Below are 20,468 nucleotides of genomic sequence, written 5' to 3' on the forward strand. Positions count from 1 at the left end.
TGAATCAGACCATGATACTTCAGTACGTTCGATAAAAAATTCAAAATAATGGCAATAAGTCTTGTAGAAAACTCTTCATTTCGTATTTTTCATCAAAGGACAATATGACACAATCACGCATGCGCGAAAACTCCGGAACATGGCGGAGAAGCAAGTAAAGGGAATTCTCAAAAATGCTAAATATGTCGAGCAACCAGGCACCAAAAGCGAGTAAGTATTGTTTCAATAAATTTCATTGATGTAGTAGTGTTCCGTCAATATCCTACATTTCCACGGTTACATAATAATTAGATGTTCGCCACCGAAACTCAGTGCCGCGCCATCGCTCCATCCACAGAGTACACGCGCGTCACGGCGACTGTTGATATCGGTAGACTACTGTACAGCACAAGCTGTGTAATACTTCATGTCAACAGTAAACCGGCTCGCGCCGTCGCGTGTAAAATGCAGTGTACAAATGTCATCAGCCGTGTCACATTCGCGCTGCATTCTTGAACCATCCTAGTTGTTATGCTGTTGTTCACTATCAAGTTCATCTAAGTCATGTATATGTACCTGTACACAATATTTCCTGACATCTTCACTTGGATTATTGCGGTGTATTCTGATACATGTAGCAGCAATGAAGCACAAGCCAGAGGTACCTCCATGGTACAGGCAAACAAAACCTCAAAATGTGAATTTTGTCTTAATTATGTTTATTTCCAAATAAACCATTCGATGTACCCTGAAAGCAAAGTATAAGAACAAAGAAAGATAGGTTCCTGTTCCCAAGACAAGAGAAATATGACTTGTTACTATGTACCTCTTATTAGAGAACATAATTTTTCCGAATATCAAATTGGAATTTTGGTGTTTTCTAATTGTCTTCTGTAGCAGCATTGCCGTGAATGCTATACAACTCAAAATTTCCTTCCGCACAGACAAGAAAATATTCTTCATGTTGTAGGGCTCACCATATCACATTTTATATTAAATCACCATTATCTCCCCAAGAGAGCAACAAATGTGATAAAAAGTATCATTATCCTGCCATTACAACAGTTGAAGAAGAGTAAAATGTTGTCTTGTAGTATTTAAATTTTATCATTACATTCATTAAAAAATGCAACCTCAGTTTATCCTCTGTAATTTAGGTAGTATACATTATTTTGTTTTGGTTACCTGAATTAACACTTTCTTAATAATTCTGTTTTCCACTTCATCCAATTTTCTGTAGGTGCCAAAAAGCATCATGCTATAAATCTTGCTAGTGTTTCATTAATGTTTATGTTGAAATTATTGATTCATCTTGTGCTGCAGTAATTTAAAGTGCAAAGTTTTGTCAAATATTCAGTTTAATGTGAAATTAGTCACTGATTGCTATGGACTGTGTCTTGCATGAAGAGAGAAAAAAAGACCCTCAAGGGCTATGCCAAATTGTACCATGCCTTAACTGCCATGTAAATACTGCTGGAGCCAGATTTAATGACCAGCTGATCGGAAAGCGTCATTCATTAATCATGTACACAAAAATAGAAATTCAACATTGTGTATATGGTGATATGCCGTCCAAGCCAGCATGACATGAGGCACAATGGTCTTCTTTGAGGCAAGGATTTTTTTATGTTACAAGTGGAGGTAAAGAAAGAGCACACAAAGAAATTTCCAGAAATTTTGTGAAGACATCATGATAACTTAGCAGACTGGTCTAGAGGCATAAAGACAGGCATAAACAAACATCATATTTGCACAACCAACAAAAAGTAGTCACTATATAGAATGACATATCACCGATCATGTTTACTTCCCTTCATTGCCATTTTTTTCTTTATTTTTTCCCCCTTGCTGCTACAGAGATGGTGTCAAATGGGATGAAATGAACATTATAGCAACACACCATCCGCCTGATAAAGACTATGGTCACATGAAAATCGATGAGCCCAAAACTCCATACAATGCTATGGAGGATGATGACGAAGAAAGGAGAGCCATCGATCATGATGATTTGGCTTCAAAGTAGGTATAGAACATGAGTGACAGTGCGAGTATATGAACCAGTTTTCATACTTTAAAAACAAGCAATGATCTGCATTGAAAAAGTAGAGTCTATGCTGTTGTGTGTGCATAGTGAGTTACCATGTTCATCGTCACAAAATTGCTAAATTTTGTCAATTGGAATTGATCACTCTAAATAAAGAGTCCTAGTGGTACATTTTTGAATACTTAAAACCATGCACCATGAAATCTTTGGTGATGGTTACTCTATAGACATGCATGATCAGCCAAGCAGCAAAGCTGGACATCAGATTTCAAGACACAGACTTTCATTCATGAAAACCATGAAAGGGTGAACAGGCAAAATTATAACCTAGCTTGCATATTCATCAATGTTATTACAATGTTGGTTAGGTGTACAAAATGTTTTTACTAAGTAGTACATTGGTTGAGAGTATGGGTCAAAGTTCCATCTTTTTTTATGGATTTAAAAAAACTATATAACAATGTCCTGCGAACTCAATTCAGTATTGTTGATACTGACAAATAATTTGGTGACTGTAAATATAAACCTCAATGTACCGTAGATAAAGAGTTTGGCCAAGCAGTTTGCTCATTAGCATATATGTATTCCTAGTAGATACCACAAATTACATCACTACATCCTGTATTTCCTGTCAGTGAAAGCAGTGAGACATTTGTTTGTGTCCAATCTTTCACATTTTTTGAGATGCCAAACAATATCACTGACTCCTCAAATGATACCAACTGAGAGAAAATGTCTGATGAGAGTGAAATTTGTCACTGTAAAGCTCACTGTTTGTCATGTGAATTTATGGCAGGCAGCGGGAGATGGATTGCTAGATAGCATATCAGAGGCTTTCTGCCAGCAAGCAGGCAGAATTTATGAACATTTCATGAGTGCTGACTACATGCCGATGGGGTCACCACTCTCCCTGTAACTGGCAGTACAGTCTAATCCTATAAAAATACCCTGTGGAATATGTAAACTTTTCTAAAAGAAATATCCTCATTTAAATGTGAAGTATTCTGTCATGAAGTCACTTCCTCTTGGCTTTGATGGGAGTATATATGTACTTGTAATACCAGGCAATTAATAAACCATTGAGTAGAATCAAAAGAAGGCAGTTCTTCAGGAATAAATATGTGTATTTCCACTGCGCCATTATCCACTCAACCAATATTATCATAGTGAGTCACAAACCATTGAAGATACTTCAATGAAATATGAATTGTAATTTAGAAAAGTTTACCAATCCAATATTAGAAATTTAATCTTGAAATGGAAAATGACAAAGTGGATAATTAGCAGTATCTGAGGCCATTTTGTGTTTGTTGATTGTATCACTCCAATGAAACAGTCAATATTACACCGGCTGATCCCCGAGTGTTTCCTTTCATGAGAGAATAATTGGACAAATGACCTGGTAACACTGCACACATCCAATTAAGATGTTGAAATTTATTGAAAAGGGAACTGTAAACAGGAGGAAAGGCATTGTGCTGGTGGACAGTAAAGACGTATTTACCTTGCTAAAAGGTTTCTCATTGTTATGGTATATGGTTTATGTAATTAGAGATTGCCTTTGTGAGTATTCATACATCCCAATTATTCATCACAATGGCTATATGACCAATTACCCCAGACAGAAAAAACACCTATGAAATTTTCACATTGCATTTACTTTACTTACCTCAAGCGTATAGTTCTAATTGTGAATTGTACATTGTCTCCCTAAAACTGCCTTCTAAAACAGGTGAAAAGCTATGGCCTGGTTTGATGACAGGGATATAAAGGGATTAAAAGTATAAACCCTCTTGAAATGTGTGCAATTTAATGTATGGCTAAGATTAGGATAAGGAGAAATAAATTTATGACATTTTTAACTGAAATGATCAGCTACTGGCGATTGATATCCATTCATGATTTCTCAGGCTACTGGTAAGATAGCTGTTGATTGATACAATGGTTTAGAAGACATCTATTTGTCAAAATCATTACTGATACATTAGACAGGTTAAATTACATGTGAGAAATTGATATGGTATCAGAAACTATAAGTATTGATAATTGTCTTGAATCACTTGCGTGTACCGATAGCCAGTGTACATCTAGATTCTGTACATGTTCCAGGTACAATTACCTGTCAGCTGTGTGTTGAACTAGAGCCTTTCACCAGCTCATTGCCTTTGTCCAGACATGGTCATTGAAGTTGAGATTTTTTTGTGTGAATGAAGTTTCCCAGCGACATTTTAGAAATAAAAAAGTCATGAAAATCGTCAAGTAAAAATACTTGAAATCTGCACACGTATATTTATGATATAAAAAAATTCTAGATGGAGAGAATACAAATCTTGTCCAAAAAAGTCACAGACCTACCAAAATAAGTATTAACAGAAGTCAAAAATCAAAAGTCAGATTGAGTTGATAATTAGAAATTTTAGTGATATGCCATGTAGAAATGAGCAATATACCAATAAATACAGTAACAGTCAAAACAAGTCAGGTTTGTTATCAGTGGGACTTTGACATTTGGCAAATAATGTCTTTATGAGTGTAAAGGATATAAGATATCTTCAGTTTTGGATCTCATTGCAAAAAGTAGTAAGGTTGTTTTCACTTTTCAGAAGTAAATGTACAGCAAGATGAAAAATGCATTTAAGTGTATCTCCGTGATCTTTCCAGTGGGTGCACACAGAAGTTGTGTTAAGCCCCAGGCAAAAAATAAAATCACTGAGTCGACATAATTGTGTGCAAAAGGGCAAAAGCAACAGGCCTTGCAATATTTCTGTGAAAACTATCAAGAGAGGCTGATTCATGAGTGAAAAAAGATAAATTGTGGGAGTCAGATGCAGTCTTTCACCATGGTAATAATTCCATGCAAATACCTGCACTATTGCATCAAACTATTGACTGGATATAGCCAGCAGGTCAACTGGGGTCATCTGAATAAGTGGTCCCATGGCAACTGCTTTAATAGTTAATCTAGAGTATTTATCTATGTGGCCATGTGGAACTAATGCCTGATTAAATGAGAGTGATAACACATAACTAAAGAGGAAATTTCATCACAAAAACAAGTTTGATGTAAAATACTCTATGGAAATATAACAGTCATGAATTAAGAAGTTAAGTATGAATTGAGATTTTCCACATTTGGTTTCCAGTAGCTTTGCAAGATTATGTCAGAAATGAAATTCAATCTGTTTTTAATAGCTTAAAATTTGACCTTAGTTATCAGTATACATATCTTTATGATCAGTGCACACTACTATTTCATGAGACGTCACTTTTGAGGCCTATGATAGTGTCCATCATTGCAATTGCTTATTTTATGCACTCATTTTAATCATTTGTATGAAATATAATTAACCTCAATATCCATACAGGAAACTCATAAAGTAAAATTCAGCGGTTAAAAATAGATTGAAGAAGGCAATAAAAACTTAAAACGTTGAATATTTTCATCTGAATTATCTTGGTTTTGGGGGAAGTTTGGAGGGGTCACTGGAGGGTGAAATGGAGGCAAATATCATAAATGTAATGATTTTGCAACACATGGGCAATAACTCTCTATGAAATATATTTCTATATTTGCTATCTACGTTATTATGTATGCGTCTTTGCTTGTAACTCTTTCAATCCCCATTTCCAATGTAGAGGTCCAACTTTGCCACAGAATAGAACAGGACTTTCCGTCTTGTGGTGGCAAAGTGGGTAGGGAAGACAAGAGGCAAATGTATCTGTTTGTCAATGGTGCATCTGTACCCAGGGCCCTACCAGAGAGCTATGTCAGTATTGTACTGTACATTCCCCTTCATGGCCTAACATTGAGTGTGTTCACCGCTGCGTTGTCAGTGATATTACCAGCAGTAACTTTGAAAATGTTACCTGCATACCTATTCAAATCGTGATGACAACACGACATGCCTTGGGAAATCAAACACTGAGTGTCTGTCAAAGCCAGTGAGCCGACTGATAAAATTTATACAAATACGTGCACATGAATGTTTAGTCGGTAGTGTTGAATAAATGCAACTGCAAGACATGCTAGGCCTGTCTTTTTTGAAAGTTAATGATTCACACATGTGGCATTCATGTTGGAAATTTTAAGTATTTTAGACTTCAAATTTTTTATTTTGCCTTTCTGGTGCATGTTAAATTGCCATCACTATCGTAAATAGACTTTGGATTCTTTTATCATTTCACCAATGCCAGGAATGAGAACCATTCAATTGTTGTGACGCAGTTCAATACTTCTGCCGTGATAATGCCACTGGGTTCTTCAATGAAAATAAATGTAAGGATCTTCAACCAGAGTGATTGCATGCCTTCAAGCAAAATACACGCTAAAATCTATCTCTGTTTATATGAATAAATTTTGGATGTCTTTAAACAGATGTTCAAGAATTATAGTCCCAGTTTTTCATCAAAAACTCTTTCTTTTTCATTGTGTGAGGCAAATACATAACACCCGCTGTTGAATTTCAGAGGATTTTTATAACATCTTTTCTTCCCCAGAGTTGTATGGGTGTGGCATGGAATCTTGTAACGTTGGGATGAACTGTATGTATTGTGGGTTAATCATACACAAAAGTGTTTCTCCATATTTGATGACAGTATGAAATGGATGTTTAAGTACTATCATCTTTTAGTTGAAAATCATGCCAAACAGTGATGGAAAATGATGTAGCTGATTTCCATAGTGATATGTATCATGTCTTTATGCATTTTTATATGGGTTCCTGAATATTACATCAAGTGCTACACATAACATCTAATACAGAAGAGAATTTACATTAATTTATAACTGTGTACATTAATTGGTTATTCACATGTTTTGTTGATATTTGTAAATAGTTAAATATTATATATTTTAAGAGTGTTTTTCAAAAAATAGGGAGGAATAATAATTTTTTGATGACTTTGTCCTTCAAACCTCCTAAACTATTCCCTTAATCTTCAATGCTGATTGCAATAAAAATTTCTCTTGCAAGTTTTTAATCATTAATGCATGTAGAAGTTACACAGGTACAAAATGCAGTGCAATTGAAATGGAATGAATTCTGTCTCTTGTACAGTGAGTGGGCGTACCTAGACAACTGTGTTAGGTCTTGGATACCAGAAAACATTTCAAAGCTATCTCTTTCACCCCCATTTGACCTGTACGTTGGTCCGTCCACCCTTTGCTGTAAAAACAATAGCAATGTAACATGACCTGGTGGTGGTAAAATGAGTCAAGGAAGTAAGCGTCTTGAAATCAAAGACCTAAACTGTTGCTCTAACTTTCCAAAAGGAAATTTCAAACCGTTCCTTTTCAAAATCACGAATAAAAATTAGGGAGTCACCATGCACTAGGGAAACAAATTAGTCAATATTTACCGACACTTGAAATTATTATTTTTTTTTCAAAAAATAAGCTAAAGGTAAAAGGTACACTAAAAACTGTATTTTCTCCATAAGCTTCAAAACAAGCCACCACAAGAAGTGATCCAAAATAGTATTGTAAAAGTTTGAGAGTCAAGATATCTGTCCCCAAGGAACATTCTAACTTAAGGCCAGAGATGTCAAAAATGTGGTTCCCTTGATTTCAACACAGTTCAAAGGTTGTTGCTGTTTTACAAGTCAGAAAATTACCCCAATAATTTTACAGTATATAAAGCACCAGCATTCAGTATGTAGTATCATGGGAAAGAGACAAACACTTAAATAATGGTGTTTCCATGAACTTTATTAGGTACTAGTATTGTGTGGTACAACAAGAATACAGTCACTGTGTGACCATAAAACATTGAGTTGCATTTGAGTTGCAAAAGTGAGAGGCAGGATTTTCTGATTTGAAGAAAGAATGCTGCCTTGGCTACTGCAAAGTGTTAGCTTTATCACAGTGATCTAGATGAATCAAAAAATCCATTGCCATGGAAACACTTCATGCAATATAATACCTTAATGGAGAGACAGCTTTCAAAAGTGAGGTTTGGTCATACCGGTATACAATAACAGCAGGGGTGATAGAGAATAAAATGTATTTGAAACGTAGCCTAAAATTATACAGTATCATCGTACTTTACTCATGGAAACCTTTTTTCATAATTATTATCAAGAAAAGATACAAGGGTAAGTATATGCAATGTTTGTAGGAGAAAGGCAGATTTTGAAATTTAAAATGATAAACCACTGTCTGCTTACCCTGTCGGGAAAAAATTAAAATATTTGAATTTTATAGACACACACAGACACAACAATGACAAAATTTAGCTTAAAATTTTTAAAGAATGAACAAATTTAGTTTTGCATAAGACCAGAAATGAAAATCTCAAATTATGATAATGCTAATGTATATGTATATTCCCAGGGTGCATGGAGTCTGAAAGATTGATTCCTACATTATGTCTCATATTAGATTTCAATTATGATTCATGTACACGGAGTATTAGTAGACAAATACAAAATCCATTTCTCAAATCTGCCAGCTAAGCTAATAGCATTTAAGTAAATTTCTATGAGAATTATCATATAGACAAGTAATAAAACTACACATGGTTGCATGTTGCACCTGAGGCCAAACAAACCTTACTGTTCCATAAATACGGCAAATCTGTTTTAATCCATCCTTACTTAGTACTTCTAATCACTCCTGGCAGATATGACGGTAACCAACCATAGCTTACGGCGTAACAGTTCAGATTATAAAATGTCAGTGACTGCACTGTACATGTCAACAGCATTGAAAACATGGAGATGTCTGTTATAAAACAGCCCAGTCTGTGGTTTCATGTTTTATAGTAATGTAAATAGTGCATGAATGTAGAATTTCTGAGTGATGACTGTTGAAAAGTATCATCAGTCAGGGTTGTCACTGCTGCGTTTTAACCCTTTTCTTAGTTGTCACATGGTCAGAGGGACTGTGTTTGCCAGGACAGTTTTGTGACCCATTCATATCAAATGTTCTTGAAACAGTAACCAATTTTCTAGTCAACAACTTATCTTTCAAGAGAGCTAAATCAAAAACTCACAAGATTAATGTACTTTCATATCATACCATGTAATACATCATACAGAATAAAAGCTACCTGATTAAAATTTACATTCTCTTCAGTCCAGGAAAGCAAAGTACATTGACCTATTTAAAGCAATTTTATTATTCAATGAACTGTAAAACATCTTTCTCTACTTAGCATCCATTTTTCGTGAAATTTAGCTAAATCTGTCAATTCACTAATTTAACATGACGCTAATTTAAATTTTTCTCAGTGTTTACTATGGTTAATGAGAAACCGGCTGGTTGTGCAGATGAAAACCCAAATACACTTAAAAAGCATGCAGTTTATTCAAAGTGTTTTACAGTACATTTATATCAATTACTGTTTACCAGTGGTTGTGTAATTTAAATTTCCGGCATAAATATATAGACCTTCAGGCTTTGCCACTTCTATGCTCAATATGCATTGGCTTAAGTTGTTAATTAACATTGGTTAGTCTTCATCGTAACTTACAACAGCCTGGTGTTCATGATACCAGATCTGATAGCATTCCTTTTATAAATGCACTGACAGTGACTTTGGTAACTTTTGTCTCATAAGAATTCATTCCTTCGTTTTCTTCAAAACACAGTCACTTGGCAATATAGTTCATTCTGGGAAGGCACAGTCTGCAGAATTTCATTCCTGTAATTATTAACCTATCCCACAATTCCATAAAATCACTCTTAACTGTTTGCACTTTGACCCCAGTGACCCATGACATCATGCAGGGTTTTACTTCCAAACAAGGATTCAAAGGATTGGAGTAGCCATACCTTTCAAAAACTTTCAAAGTTTAATTTGGTACAAATCATTTGGTTTTTATGCGCAAGTGCAATCTCTGTTTAAGGACATAGAGTGCAAGGCTTAAAGTCGCATCTCTGTCAACGCTGCAGTACCCATTAACTCTCAAACTTTTCTATTGTGCATAATATAGATAACATATCCTACAATGGTAATAACTCATTATCAGTTGATCAGCGCAAGTAAAACTATACCAAAGTCATACATTTTGCATAAATACATACATTCATCTAAAAAAATCAAGCAGAGGATGGATTCTGTAATTGTTCCAGTATATTTTTCGGATCAAGTCATGTAAATTGTTACAATCAATTTCAAAGAATCACAGAATTATTTAATTTGTATATAGAATTATTTAATTTGCTACAATCTATTGATTAAATTTATAATTTCAAAGAATCATAGAATTATTTAATTTGTTAAAATCTATTGATTAAATTTATAATTTCAAAGAATCATAGAATTATTTAATTTGTACATAGAATTATTTAATTTGTACATAGAATTATTTAATTTGTTACAATATATTGATTAAATCTATAATTTCAAAGAATCATAGATTTATTTAATTTGTAATAGAATAGGAATGATTAGGTATGGCCCTATATCCCTTTTAATCCTGAATGAAAGGCAAATAAATACGTACAACAGATGTAGGGAAGAGAAGAAAAATTAATGTATGTTTCAATGATTACATCACTGATTATGTGTTTTGAGCTCTTATTCCAGTGCAGTTATATCATTGTGTGTCTTAAGACATCAGTACCAGTAGTTTAACATTAGGCCAAAAAAAATTGATTTGTTTCTGGTCACCACCCGCATTACTTCAAAGTGTGCGAGTCAACTCTTTTTTTTCCTGTTTTTATTTGCCCCTATGGAAAAAAGGGAAAATGTATCAAATTCCACCAAAAATATTTTAAAAATTGAAAAAAAAATCCCGTCACTGCATCATATTGGCCACATGTCAATGACCAGAAACAAACCTATTATTGTTTTGGCCTTACATGCAGTCTCTATTCTTCATCTGTCCTGTAGGTTAGAAGCTAAAGGTGAAAAGAGATGGGGACAAAGAAGAGGGGGAAGAAGAGAGTAGTGAAGAAGAACTTGAAATGACAGATGAAGAGAGAGGTGAGTTTTGGTCTTCCACTGTGATCCAGAATAGTTTTAAGACTAGCAGGCAATTATTATAAAATAAATAAATAGACCAATATGACAAACATACATCTGTGTGCATTGTACGTTGTAACAGCATGTAACAGCATAGTGTACATACACAGCTGTGTAACTGCTCAAATGCTTGGAGGATGGGGGAGGAGGGGCAGATGATTGAGGGTTGGGGAGGGGGGGTTATGAACAATTACTAGTCATACTCATCCTTTTGAGCTTAATTTCTGCTTCACGATGGTGCACAAAAAATCACACCCCCATGGTAATGCCTGCAGCTTTCACTGCAGGGAGGCCAATGGTGTTTGGTGATTTGTCATTGTCTTCACCATACTGACTGGGTTTGGGATAACATGGCTCAGGTAGGCCAGATGGGTTTGGTTTTAATTAATGATAATTAAGAATTCCAATTAAGTCTGGTATGTTATGGCAATATAATGTCATAACATTGCAAGCCTATATACAACATCAGTTATTCATATTCCTGTCTGATTTCAATTCAGTTTCAACTCAACTGAATTGCAAAGTATCACTCTAAGTTCCCTTGTAACATGTGATATGCGGTCAAAAACACTGATCCAAAGCTGCTCAAGACTAGCCTTGAGGATTGATGCCAGAACTTTCCATTTGCCACATTCTTAGTCTAATATCTTAATCCATTATTGTTATAAACAGCTACATTACTCCATTATGAAACTCTACCATTGGTACAAGTATTTGAAAATTTCAAATTATCTATTGGAACAAAATAAAATGAAAAAAATAGATATTGTGCTTGGTATTTATGAATGAATTTCAGAGACATGTACCATTTACCATACATTAAGAAACTTAAAGTCTTAAATATGGATATTTCCATTGTGGATTTCACAGAAATAAAATATGCCAGGTTAGTTGATTCCATTTTGTCAGTAGAGTAGAGACAGAATAAAGAAACTACACATCATTCCGTGTATGTTTACCTTCAAAAGAAAATTTGTGACTTGGATAGGGAAGTCTGGTTTTCCTGTTAGGATTAATGGATTCAGTGAAGTGCAGGCATACAAAGGTATTTCCATACAGAAACTCTCAAAATGAAGAAGAATTAAAACTGAATTTTGCAGGTTACAGTCAGTCAATATAGAGTGACCTTTATACTGGGTTGATATGTTTATGTGTCTTAGCTGATGATATTTAGCAGGGTGACTGAGTGGGTCAGACAGAAGAATACTTGGTTGATACTGAAGTATTTTACAAATCAAAAATACAACTCTTGGGGTCCAATTGCTTGACAAAGCTATCGAAAGGCCCCAGAAGGAAACCTGCTTGTTTTCACAATGAAGATTCAATGTTCAATGTTCTTCACATTTATCACCACTGGTGTGTTTTTTTATTTTTAAAGTACAATGCGTCCAAGGCAACAATATTCTGCCTCAAACTCTTAAAATACATTTTGGTCTACAATTTGTTAGGGCTCATTTTCAAGCTATCAGAGTAAGAAAAAATTTTAGTTTTTTAAAAATCAAAACTTTTCCTCATAGACACACAAGTGTTGCAGCCATTTTAATTTTAAACTTTGGTAAATATTGGGTAATTTGCTGCTCCAGTACCAAATTTGCATGGGGACCCCTGATATTTATTCTTGATTTTGGAAGGGAACGATTTTAAGTTTCCTGATGAAAAGTTTGAGCAAAAGTCAATGTCAAATGAACTACCTAAGCAAAAAAGCACACCCAGAGATGGTATACCACGAGATTTTGACCAGTTCACGACATATATTCATGAGCGATAGCGAGTGCATATATGAAGTGATTTGGTCAAAATCGAGTGGCATACCATCGCTGGGTGTGATTTATTGCTATTATATCAAACAGTATATTGAAATTCGGGCGAGGAACGTCATAAATGGATTTTTGCTCAAGCTGAGAGCTCGCACATATGCCAGCCATGGTTATTGCGAATATACAACAGTTCTTTTCGCGTCTCGACCTATCAGATCGCAGTATTTTGCACCATCAATATACTTGTATGATATAATTTAAGATTGGTAAAAACAGTCTGCTGATTGCAGTCATGATATTACATCATACTTCCTAGTTCCTGTATATCGTTATCTGGGGAAGCGCCATGGAATATTGTTATCTAAAATTGCAAACATACTGACCCGTCAGTGTTGCCAATTAAAAGCATGGTTTCCACCATGGCCAGCAGAATAGGTTTGTGTACGGCGGTCTGCAGTATGTCCTCCTAAGATGCATGTGGCATTTCTTGGCCATCTGTGGCAATTTGAGAAGTTCTGAAAATTTTTGCACACATGTGAAGTACCGTACATGACATGAAGACTTGCAACTTGTGTCAAATAAAACTATGTAGTCCGTCACGTTTACAAGGAAAGCATGTTGTTGGAACCTTGTCAAACTGCATGAATGCATTTATGCATGTCAACCCAAGGTACCATATGTGCCACAAAACTGGAAAAGACTTTGATCTTTTGTTCAAACTCTCTGCAAGAAAAGTCAGAACCATTGGCTTCCTGACTTGAATAAAATCAGGGATCACTGAGAAAATTTAGTATTGGAGAAACAAATTCCCTAAAATTGACAGATATTTGAAATTAAAAATGGCAGTTGCTATCCTTTTATGCAACTCTATGGGGAAACATATAATTTTTGATTTCACTAAAACAAATAGCTGAAAAAGTTCATTTACTTCACAAGCATAAGAAATAAGTCTGTACAAGCAGTATACAGTAAGTTTAGTAAAAATAGTAAAATCTGAATATCTGTCCCACTGTTCAACCCCAGTTACCTGTAAACAGGTCCACAATCACCATTGATAACAATTGGTTTAGGCCAAACCATGGTGATGAAAGGGGTAATATTTTGTTCTGTCAAACATCCACAGAAGAGAAGAAGAAGTTTGAGCAAAAGAGGAAACATCACTACAACGAATTTTACAACATGAAACTAGCCAAAAAACTCATCGAACAAGAACTTGCAGACATGGAAGATGAGACGACGATGAAACACAAGCCAGCACAAGTACGCAACAACAGAAATCAGACACAGCTGATGACAAATCAAGTAAGACAAGCAATGATGCGGATGAAGTACAACTCTAATTTATAAGGAAAAAAGAGACAGTTCTAAGACAGAAAAGTCTGTTTCATTTACTACCATGTTATTTGCCAAGAGATGCATAGAGTTTGAGCAATAACCTGTGGTGGGGGAGCTTAAAGAATATATTTAAAATGTACTGTTATCTTTTTTCTTGGAAACTTTATTTCATGTTCAACTTTCCACAGTTATTATAAATATTCTTTTGTGGTATATATATGATATTTGTCTTGAAGTTTGGCTACCCCCATGTCTTAAAGCTTGCCTCATCCCATGCTGCTCAAATTGCCAAACATTATATTCATAAAAAAGTACACCAAGGGCCTTTTCGAGAGTTCTTATAAATTATATTTTATCGTGAAGTATAAATTAATGAAAGATTATTTTTGATTGCATAGTGCTGGTGTAGTGATGGTAAGGTGGGTATTGTAAATCAAATCCATTTCTCAGCTGTAGACATATATTTGTCTCGTGACAAAGGTTGACACCTCTGGGTTTTATAATTAGCAGTAGATAACTTATGGAAAAGGTTATCATGTAGTACACGCTATTACATGTTAGCGAATCCACCATTACCACCAGTAGCCCTTCCCACTCTATATCTGCCTATCCTGCTGTGGGTATCTGTCTTTTTTTTAAAGTCATTTAAGTTTGCATTTTACCTCATTTAGACGTAAGTTAAGTAAGCGGAGATTCTTTCGTTGCTGAAATGTTGAAGCACTGTGCCTTGCTGTAATGATCCACATGTCTTATGGTTTTTATTCAGAGCAGCGTTATAGGGTATTTGGGATATTCAGCAACTGAAAATGAAGGAATTTTCAGATGTTCTGCTTTCACATTACTTGTTTAGTCACATGTATACACATGACATGCCCTAGGAATTTCAGCTTTGGCATTGTGTTTGACTTTAGGCAAAAGAATCCTCCCTCTAAACACTGAATACATTGTGAGATTTTTGTATTTATTTGTCAAGGATTCAATTTTTAGGGTTTATGGATCACAGAATATACCGGTATTCTTGCTTTTGCTTTGTTCCTATGAAAGGTGAGACTCAGACAGAAAAGTTATGGGGAAAAAAATGGAGTACTTTTTCTCAGTGCTTGAATTTAACTGGCAAAAAAAACCCAGCTTCAAACATGATATTTAGCAACCATTGAAGTTTTTGTCAAACATCTTCAGATTTCAATTCTAGACTCATGTTTCACAAGTGATGATGTTGTCCATCATGTTTTTTAAAAAGATAATTTTCCAGATGCAATAATTGAGTTTGATTTATTAGAATGATAGTAAGACTCCTGTAGTCGTGTAATTATTACCACCGATGGTACCAGCGATTACATATTTTCCGCTTTTTGCAGATTGAAAGTCAGAAGTCTAGTGACTGCAGGGCTCAACAAATTGCTGTAAATATTTGCATATTTTCCTCAATAGGTTGTTAGAGTTTTGCCGCTGTATTATCATCTATTTCAACGACGTGCATACATGTGTGTAATTTGAGTGTTCACACAAAGAGTTCCGCTCATGTTATATGACATGTATCGGTGTACAGTGCATCGTCAATTTTGTTTCAGAGCAAAACATGAATTGAAAAATCTGAGAATTTGTTCCAAAACGGTCACTTGCAGCTGAACAAAAATAAAGGAAAGCCGAAGTAAATAAACATGTAGTTTCACTAGAATGAGACATCTTAAAAAACTCATCCGAAATCACACCGGATAAAACTACCGACAGATTTATGGAACTTGGGGTACTGGATAACTCCAAAAAGCTCAAATATATTCATGTCATCTGTTTCTCAAATATAAATCTATTCATGAAAATATCATATTCTTAAAAGTTTATTGTAAGGCAGTGTTCATGTCTAGATGTTAGTGTTCCGCAATTAATTTTGTTTCAAGAAGTTCAGTTCAAATCCATGCAGTTTTAGGGCTTGTGTTTCTACATTAGTGTCAGCAAGCTCTTTGTGCTATGGACAGTAGAAATCAAAGCTACTAGCAGTGTTTTGCAATAAGAAAATTAGACGAGCACTCATGAAGTAATTGCCGTCTTGTCTCTCTCTCTCTCTCTCTCTCTCACAGTCTCAGTCCTCAATGATTAAAGGGCCAGTGGCCCTAACTTTGGATGATTTGTTTCACTATTTTTATCATTAAAAAAAAATAATGAAAAAATTGTGAAATAGTAAAAGATGATAAAAAAAAATTAGCTAGAATTTCTTGTTCTATTCCCCAAAACATGTTGAGATGCAGTGTTGAGATGGTCAACTCAGTCTGTACATTCCTATAGTTGACCAGTGAATTCTGGTCAGACTAGAATTCAAATGTAAAACTATGATTGTGCGTTTACACAATGTAGACAGTGTGTCCACAAGCTAAGTAATTGATTCTTTCACATGCTTTTTGGAGTTGAACAAGAACTAGCAATTAGCATATAAAATGAAAATAGTGGAAAAAATCATCAAACGTTACAGTTGCTGGCCCTTTAAGTCGGGTGATTGCATTTGCACTTTGGGATGGTAAGAAAGAGGCAAAATTTCTGGTCACTATCCCTGGGCCCCGTTACCCCTATATCTAGACGTGTGGTTTATCCAGTAGTATAATATTCACACAAATTAACAGGTCTGTTGCCATGCCATTGTTTGTCATAGCGGTAACTCAACTCATCAGTACACTGTTTGGCATAGGAAATGCTATCGAATACAGATTGACAATCACATAAATGGAGGCTTTATCAAATGTGTACCTCAGAAACTTGTATTTACTCAACAGAAGATTCAGAAATGAAGTTTTTTTTCTTAGCGTTTACAAGATTTAAATTTAAACAAGATGAACAATCTGTGTGCAGCAGAGTATCTTTAATGATGTTTTATTCATGAGAATTTTGAATAAGAAATAAATTTTATGTTTAGAGGTGTTGTCCAATGATGGTCCTTGATAGTCCTGTACTACCGAATTCCATCCACTTTGAAACAAGTCGCATGATGTATTCCGTATTTTTTTGTGAATGTGTAAAACTCGTTTATGGTAGAGCATTTCTTTGAAGGGTTTTACTGTACTATTACGGTATATTGTCATCAATTGAGTTGTTTTTGAGGTTTTGATTTTTTCAAAAATTTCGTGCATATTTTTCATATTATACATGTACTGTGAGTGAGAATGTAACGGTGCTTTGTTTCAAGCAGGTTTTTATATGTATAGACATCTCTTACCCTTTTATTCTCTGTAAACAGGTCCACAATCACCATTGGTAACATTGGGTGTTGGACCAAACCACAATGGTGAAAGGGTCGAGCAAGTGAGAAATCATTTCAATTACAGTAAAAAAGCTCCTCTAGTTGTAACTTTTCATGTATTTTCAATAATTTTTGGTTTGTCTCTAAAGAATACATTCTTTCTCTACTTTCATACTCTTGTCGAAAAGTCCAGAGTCCATTGCGCAACATGTCATCATATGTGTGCAATGTCCATTGACAACTGAATTTCAGCCTGGATTAGAATTCAATGGTCAATAAAACCATTGCATATTGTATGCAATGTTTATCTGTTAATGAGCTAGTGCAATTGTCAGTATCCGGAATCTGAGGGAGAAGAGCATGAAAATAAATTTTTTAGGACAAGAAGAATGAAAACATCATTGAAAAATACTGCGATTGTTCCTTTGTACATCATTCATGAAAGTATATATATGAGCAATGAAGCTTGACGAAGCATTTGTCGGTGAACTTGAACTTTCAGAAAGTTTTCCACTCAACAGGTAGATAGAACTGCTTTTACAGAGCTCAGTTTTGTGCTGGAAATAAATTAGTTCAGGCGTGCAGAGAATGCTTTGAATATATTCAGTTAAACAAGAAATGCATTCCGACTCTGCATGAACAGAGGAGATTTTCCATCCATGAGCTAGTAGTAACTCAATTTTTTATCAATGTACGAAATGTTTTTTTCAATACAAAAATCTTCATTCCTTCCTGTGTATGTATATTTGTGTGTGTGTGTGTGTTAGTTTAAATATAACTAGAAAGATACATATGTAGAGTTAAAAAATCCAACAACGGTTCTTACTGCTTGATTGAAAGGAAGGGTGTAGCAATATGGAAAGAGCTGCTGTTAAAGTTAATGCAGTCAACATTGCATCTGTTATTGTATTTAATAGAGAAGGTGGTTTCATTTTTTTGGAATAAAAAATTAAGGAGTTAGAGTTTTGTTCATGCAGGGAGAGTTTAACATGAGAAAGGCATATCACAGCTGTATAGTTTGTATCTCAGCATGGAGACATGTGCAGGTGTGTCCTTTCAACACAGTGTAGGGAATACAGTTTAAACCTCCCCTGTATGCAGGTTGTCATCCACTGCAGTGTAAACAATGGGTGTGTACCAAGCCATGGTGATTAAAGAGTTAGGTTGTGAGCCAAGATCTCTCTGTACCTCATGGTTGAAAGCAAAGAGCTGATAAGTTCTGTCTTGTGAAAAAGCTGCAGCTGCAGGGCTACAAGTTCAACCGTTGCTGTTATGTCCTATTTACATGCAGAGTTGGTCACTTTAAATCAATATAACGTCCTTTCAAGATTCTGAGTGAATTTCCTTCTTAAATCCACTTCCCCTGGCCCCTTACATTGACTTCATCATAAATAATGAAAATGTGGCTGCATCACTCTGGATGTTTCTCAGTGGTCAGATCTGACCTCATCGTTGTAAACGAAGTGGGGATTGGGCCTCATCATCTTTGTTTGTTGGTTTGAAAGTACAGAACACAACTTTAGCAACAAAAATCACACCTGTTGACAATTTGAAATGAGGTTCATAGTCATTTCAACATTCATGGAGGTACTTTTTATAAATTATACTTAACTTTTGTAGTTAAAATTTCTCTCTGAGTGACCGAGTCCTTTCATTTCAAAATGGTTGATGTAAATGCTTTTTGTTTATGTATTTAATGTATTCGATGTTGTTTATTTCCAGAAATTGAACTTTTCTTTTATATATTTTCTGATATATTGTTACAATATTTTTGAAGAGAGGGAGGGGACCCAAGACTACCATACCAGTTGTTACTGTTACATAGAAAAATTATACATCAGTGCAGTAAAGTCCGCCCCCCCATTTTTCTATGTAGAAGTCCACCTGTTCCATCGGAAACAATAGGCTTGGACCAAACCATGGTGGTGGCTCTGGTTATTTGTATGATGTCAGAGTTACTGTATTTTCCCAGCCAGTGCATGGGCTGAATGCTATTATTTTCAAGGGAGTGTTTAGATTAATGTACTGAAAACAAGGTAAAAAGTTGTAGAGCTGTACCATCACATGTATTGTATGCTCCCACATTACTTTGTAGGAATGCCAGTTCATGTAACTTCATCATTATTTGATGGCATCATGGTTTTACTTTTTATTTCATAGAAAAATAATCAATTGCCACGTTATTGCTATGGGTAGTGTCATGTCATTTGCTATGACAATGGACAGCTCAATGTTCTTTGATAAGCAGAATAACATATGTATGTCTTTCTGAAACCAATACAACATAAAAGCGTAGACCTCAAGCTCCCCACCCCCATAAAAAAGGTTTTTGGAGTAAAATTTGAATATTTTTTCCGACATTGAGACATGTCGCGTATTTGCTTTTGCCGCAAATCATTTCCTATGTTGCAGAATACAAACTTTTAAGTCGGACACTTTACTTTTCAAACATAAGCATTGAGAAGTTTGTCGTCAATGAAGACAGAAGGAAGACAAAAAACTTGAAGAACAATGAACTGAAAAGGGTAAATGCTGTATACACAATTCAGCTATTTATTTTCATTAGCCTTGCCGGTTCTCCCAAAGTCCTGTACAATGATTGGATAGAAATAAAATTACACAATGTTGTGTACAGCCACTGACGCAACCCCAGATAAATTCAACCATTGCTCCTAGTGTACTTCAGTGAAGACTTTCTTTGAATACATTCATCGGTAAACTTACTGTGTGTGGACTATGTAAAGCCTTCAAAATTTTCATTAAATTTGTGAACTTTTTAATGTTATGGAATATTTGCCCTGGCACTCTTTCTCGCAGTTCTACAATCCCCTTGGGGTAATATTTTTTTGTCTTTATTTGTATGTGATAACTTACATGTCACAAAGTGGTGCAAATGTTAAGATAATAAAAGAAGAGTGTTGTTTTATGAAATCTGGTCAAAGTGTTTTAAATGTATATGTGCATCTATGTATGAGTGTGTGCATGGATATAGATAAATATTTACACATATACATGCTGCTATGTCTAGTATGCATATGAATAGTATATGAGTAGAAATATATAATTATACATACATGTATTTGCATATATCAAATATTTGTATATTTAAGCAATAAGGCACACCCAGCGACGGTATACGATGAGGTTTTGACCAG

General features: G+C 35.0%; 1 protein-coding gene across 1 annotated transcript; it reads left to right on the forward strand.

Moving 5' to 3' along the window:
• Positions 1 to 28: 28 nt before the first annotated feature.
• Positions 29 to 20,244, forward strand: LOC139140465 (protein phosphatase inhibitor 2-like). Its single transcript, XM_070709760.1, has 5 exons — positions 29 to 210; positions 1,837 to 1,998; positions 5,679 to 5,790; positions 10,866 to 10,953; positions 13,873 to 20,244. The coding sequence occupies exons 1-5, from the start codon at positions 140 to 142 to the stop codon at positions 14,094 to 14,096; spliced, it is 657 nt and encodes a 218-aa protein (XP_070565861.1). The 5' UTR covers positions 29 to 139; the 3' UTR covers positions 14,097 to 20,244.
• Positions 20,245 to 20,468: the final 224 nt, after the last annotated feature.

The sequence above is a fragment of the Ptychodera flava genome, chromosome 9 (genome assembly GCF_041260155.1).
Source record: "Ptychodera flava strain L36383 chromosome 9, AS_Pfla_20210202, whole genome shotgun sequence".
Classification (NCBI taxonomy): Eukaryota; Metazoa; Hemichordata; class Enteropneusta; family Ptychoderidae; genus Ptychodera; species Ptychodera flava.

Bases quoted from the DNA above. Each gene is read 5' to 3' on its own strand.
- LOC139140465 (XM_070709760.1), top strand. From the start codon at position 140: ATGGCGGAGAAGCAAGTAAAGGGAATTCTCAAAAATGCTAAATATGTC. The intron at 5,791-10,865 runs GTCAGTATTGTA...CCTGTAGGTTAG, and splicing joins GGGCCCTACCAGAGAGCTAT to AAGCTAAAGGTGAAAAGAGA. The intron at 10,954-13,872 runs GTGAGTTTTGGT...AAACATCCACAG, and splicing joins AATGACAGATGAAGAGAGAG to AAGAGAAGAAGAAGTTTGAG.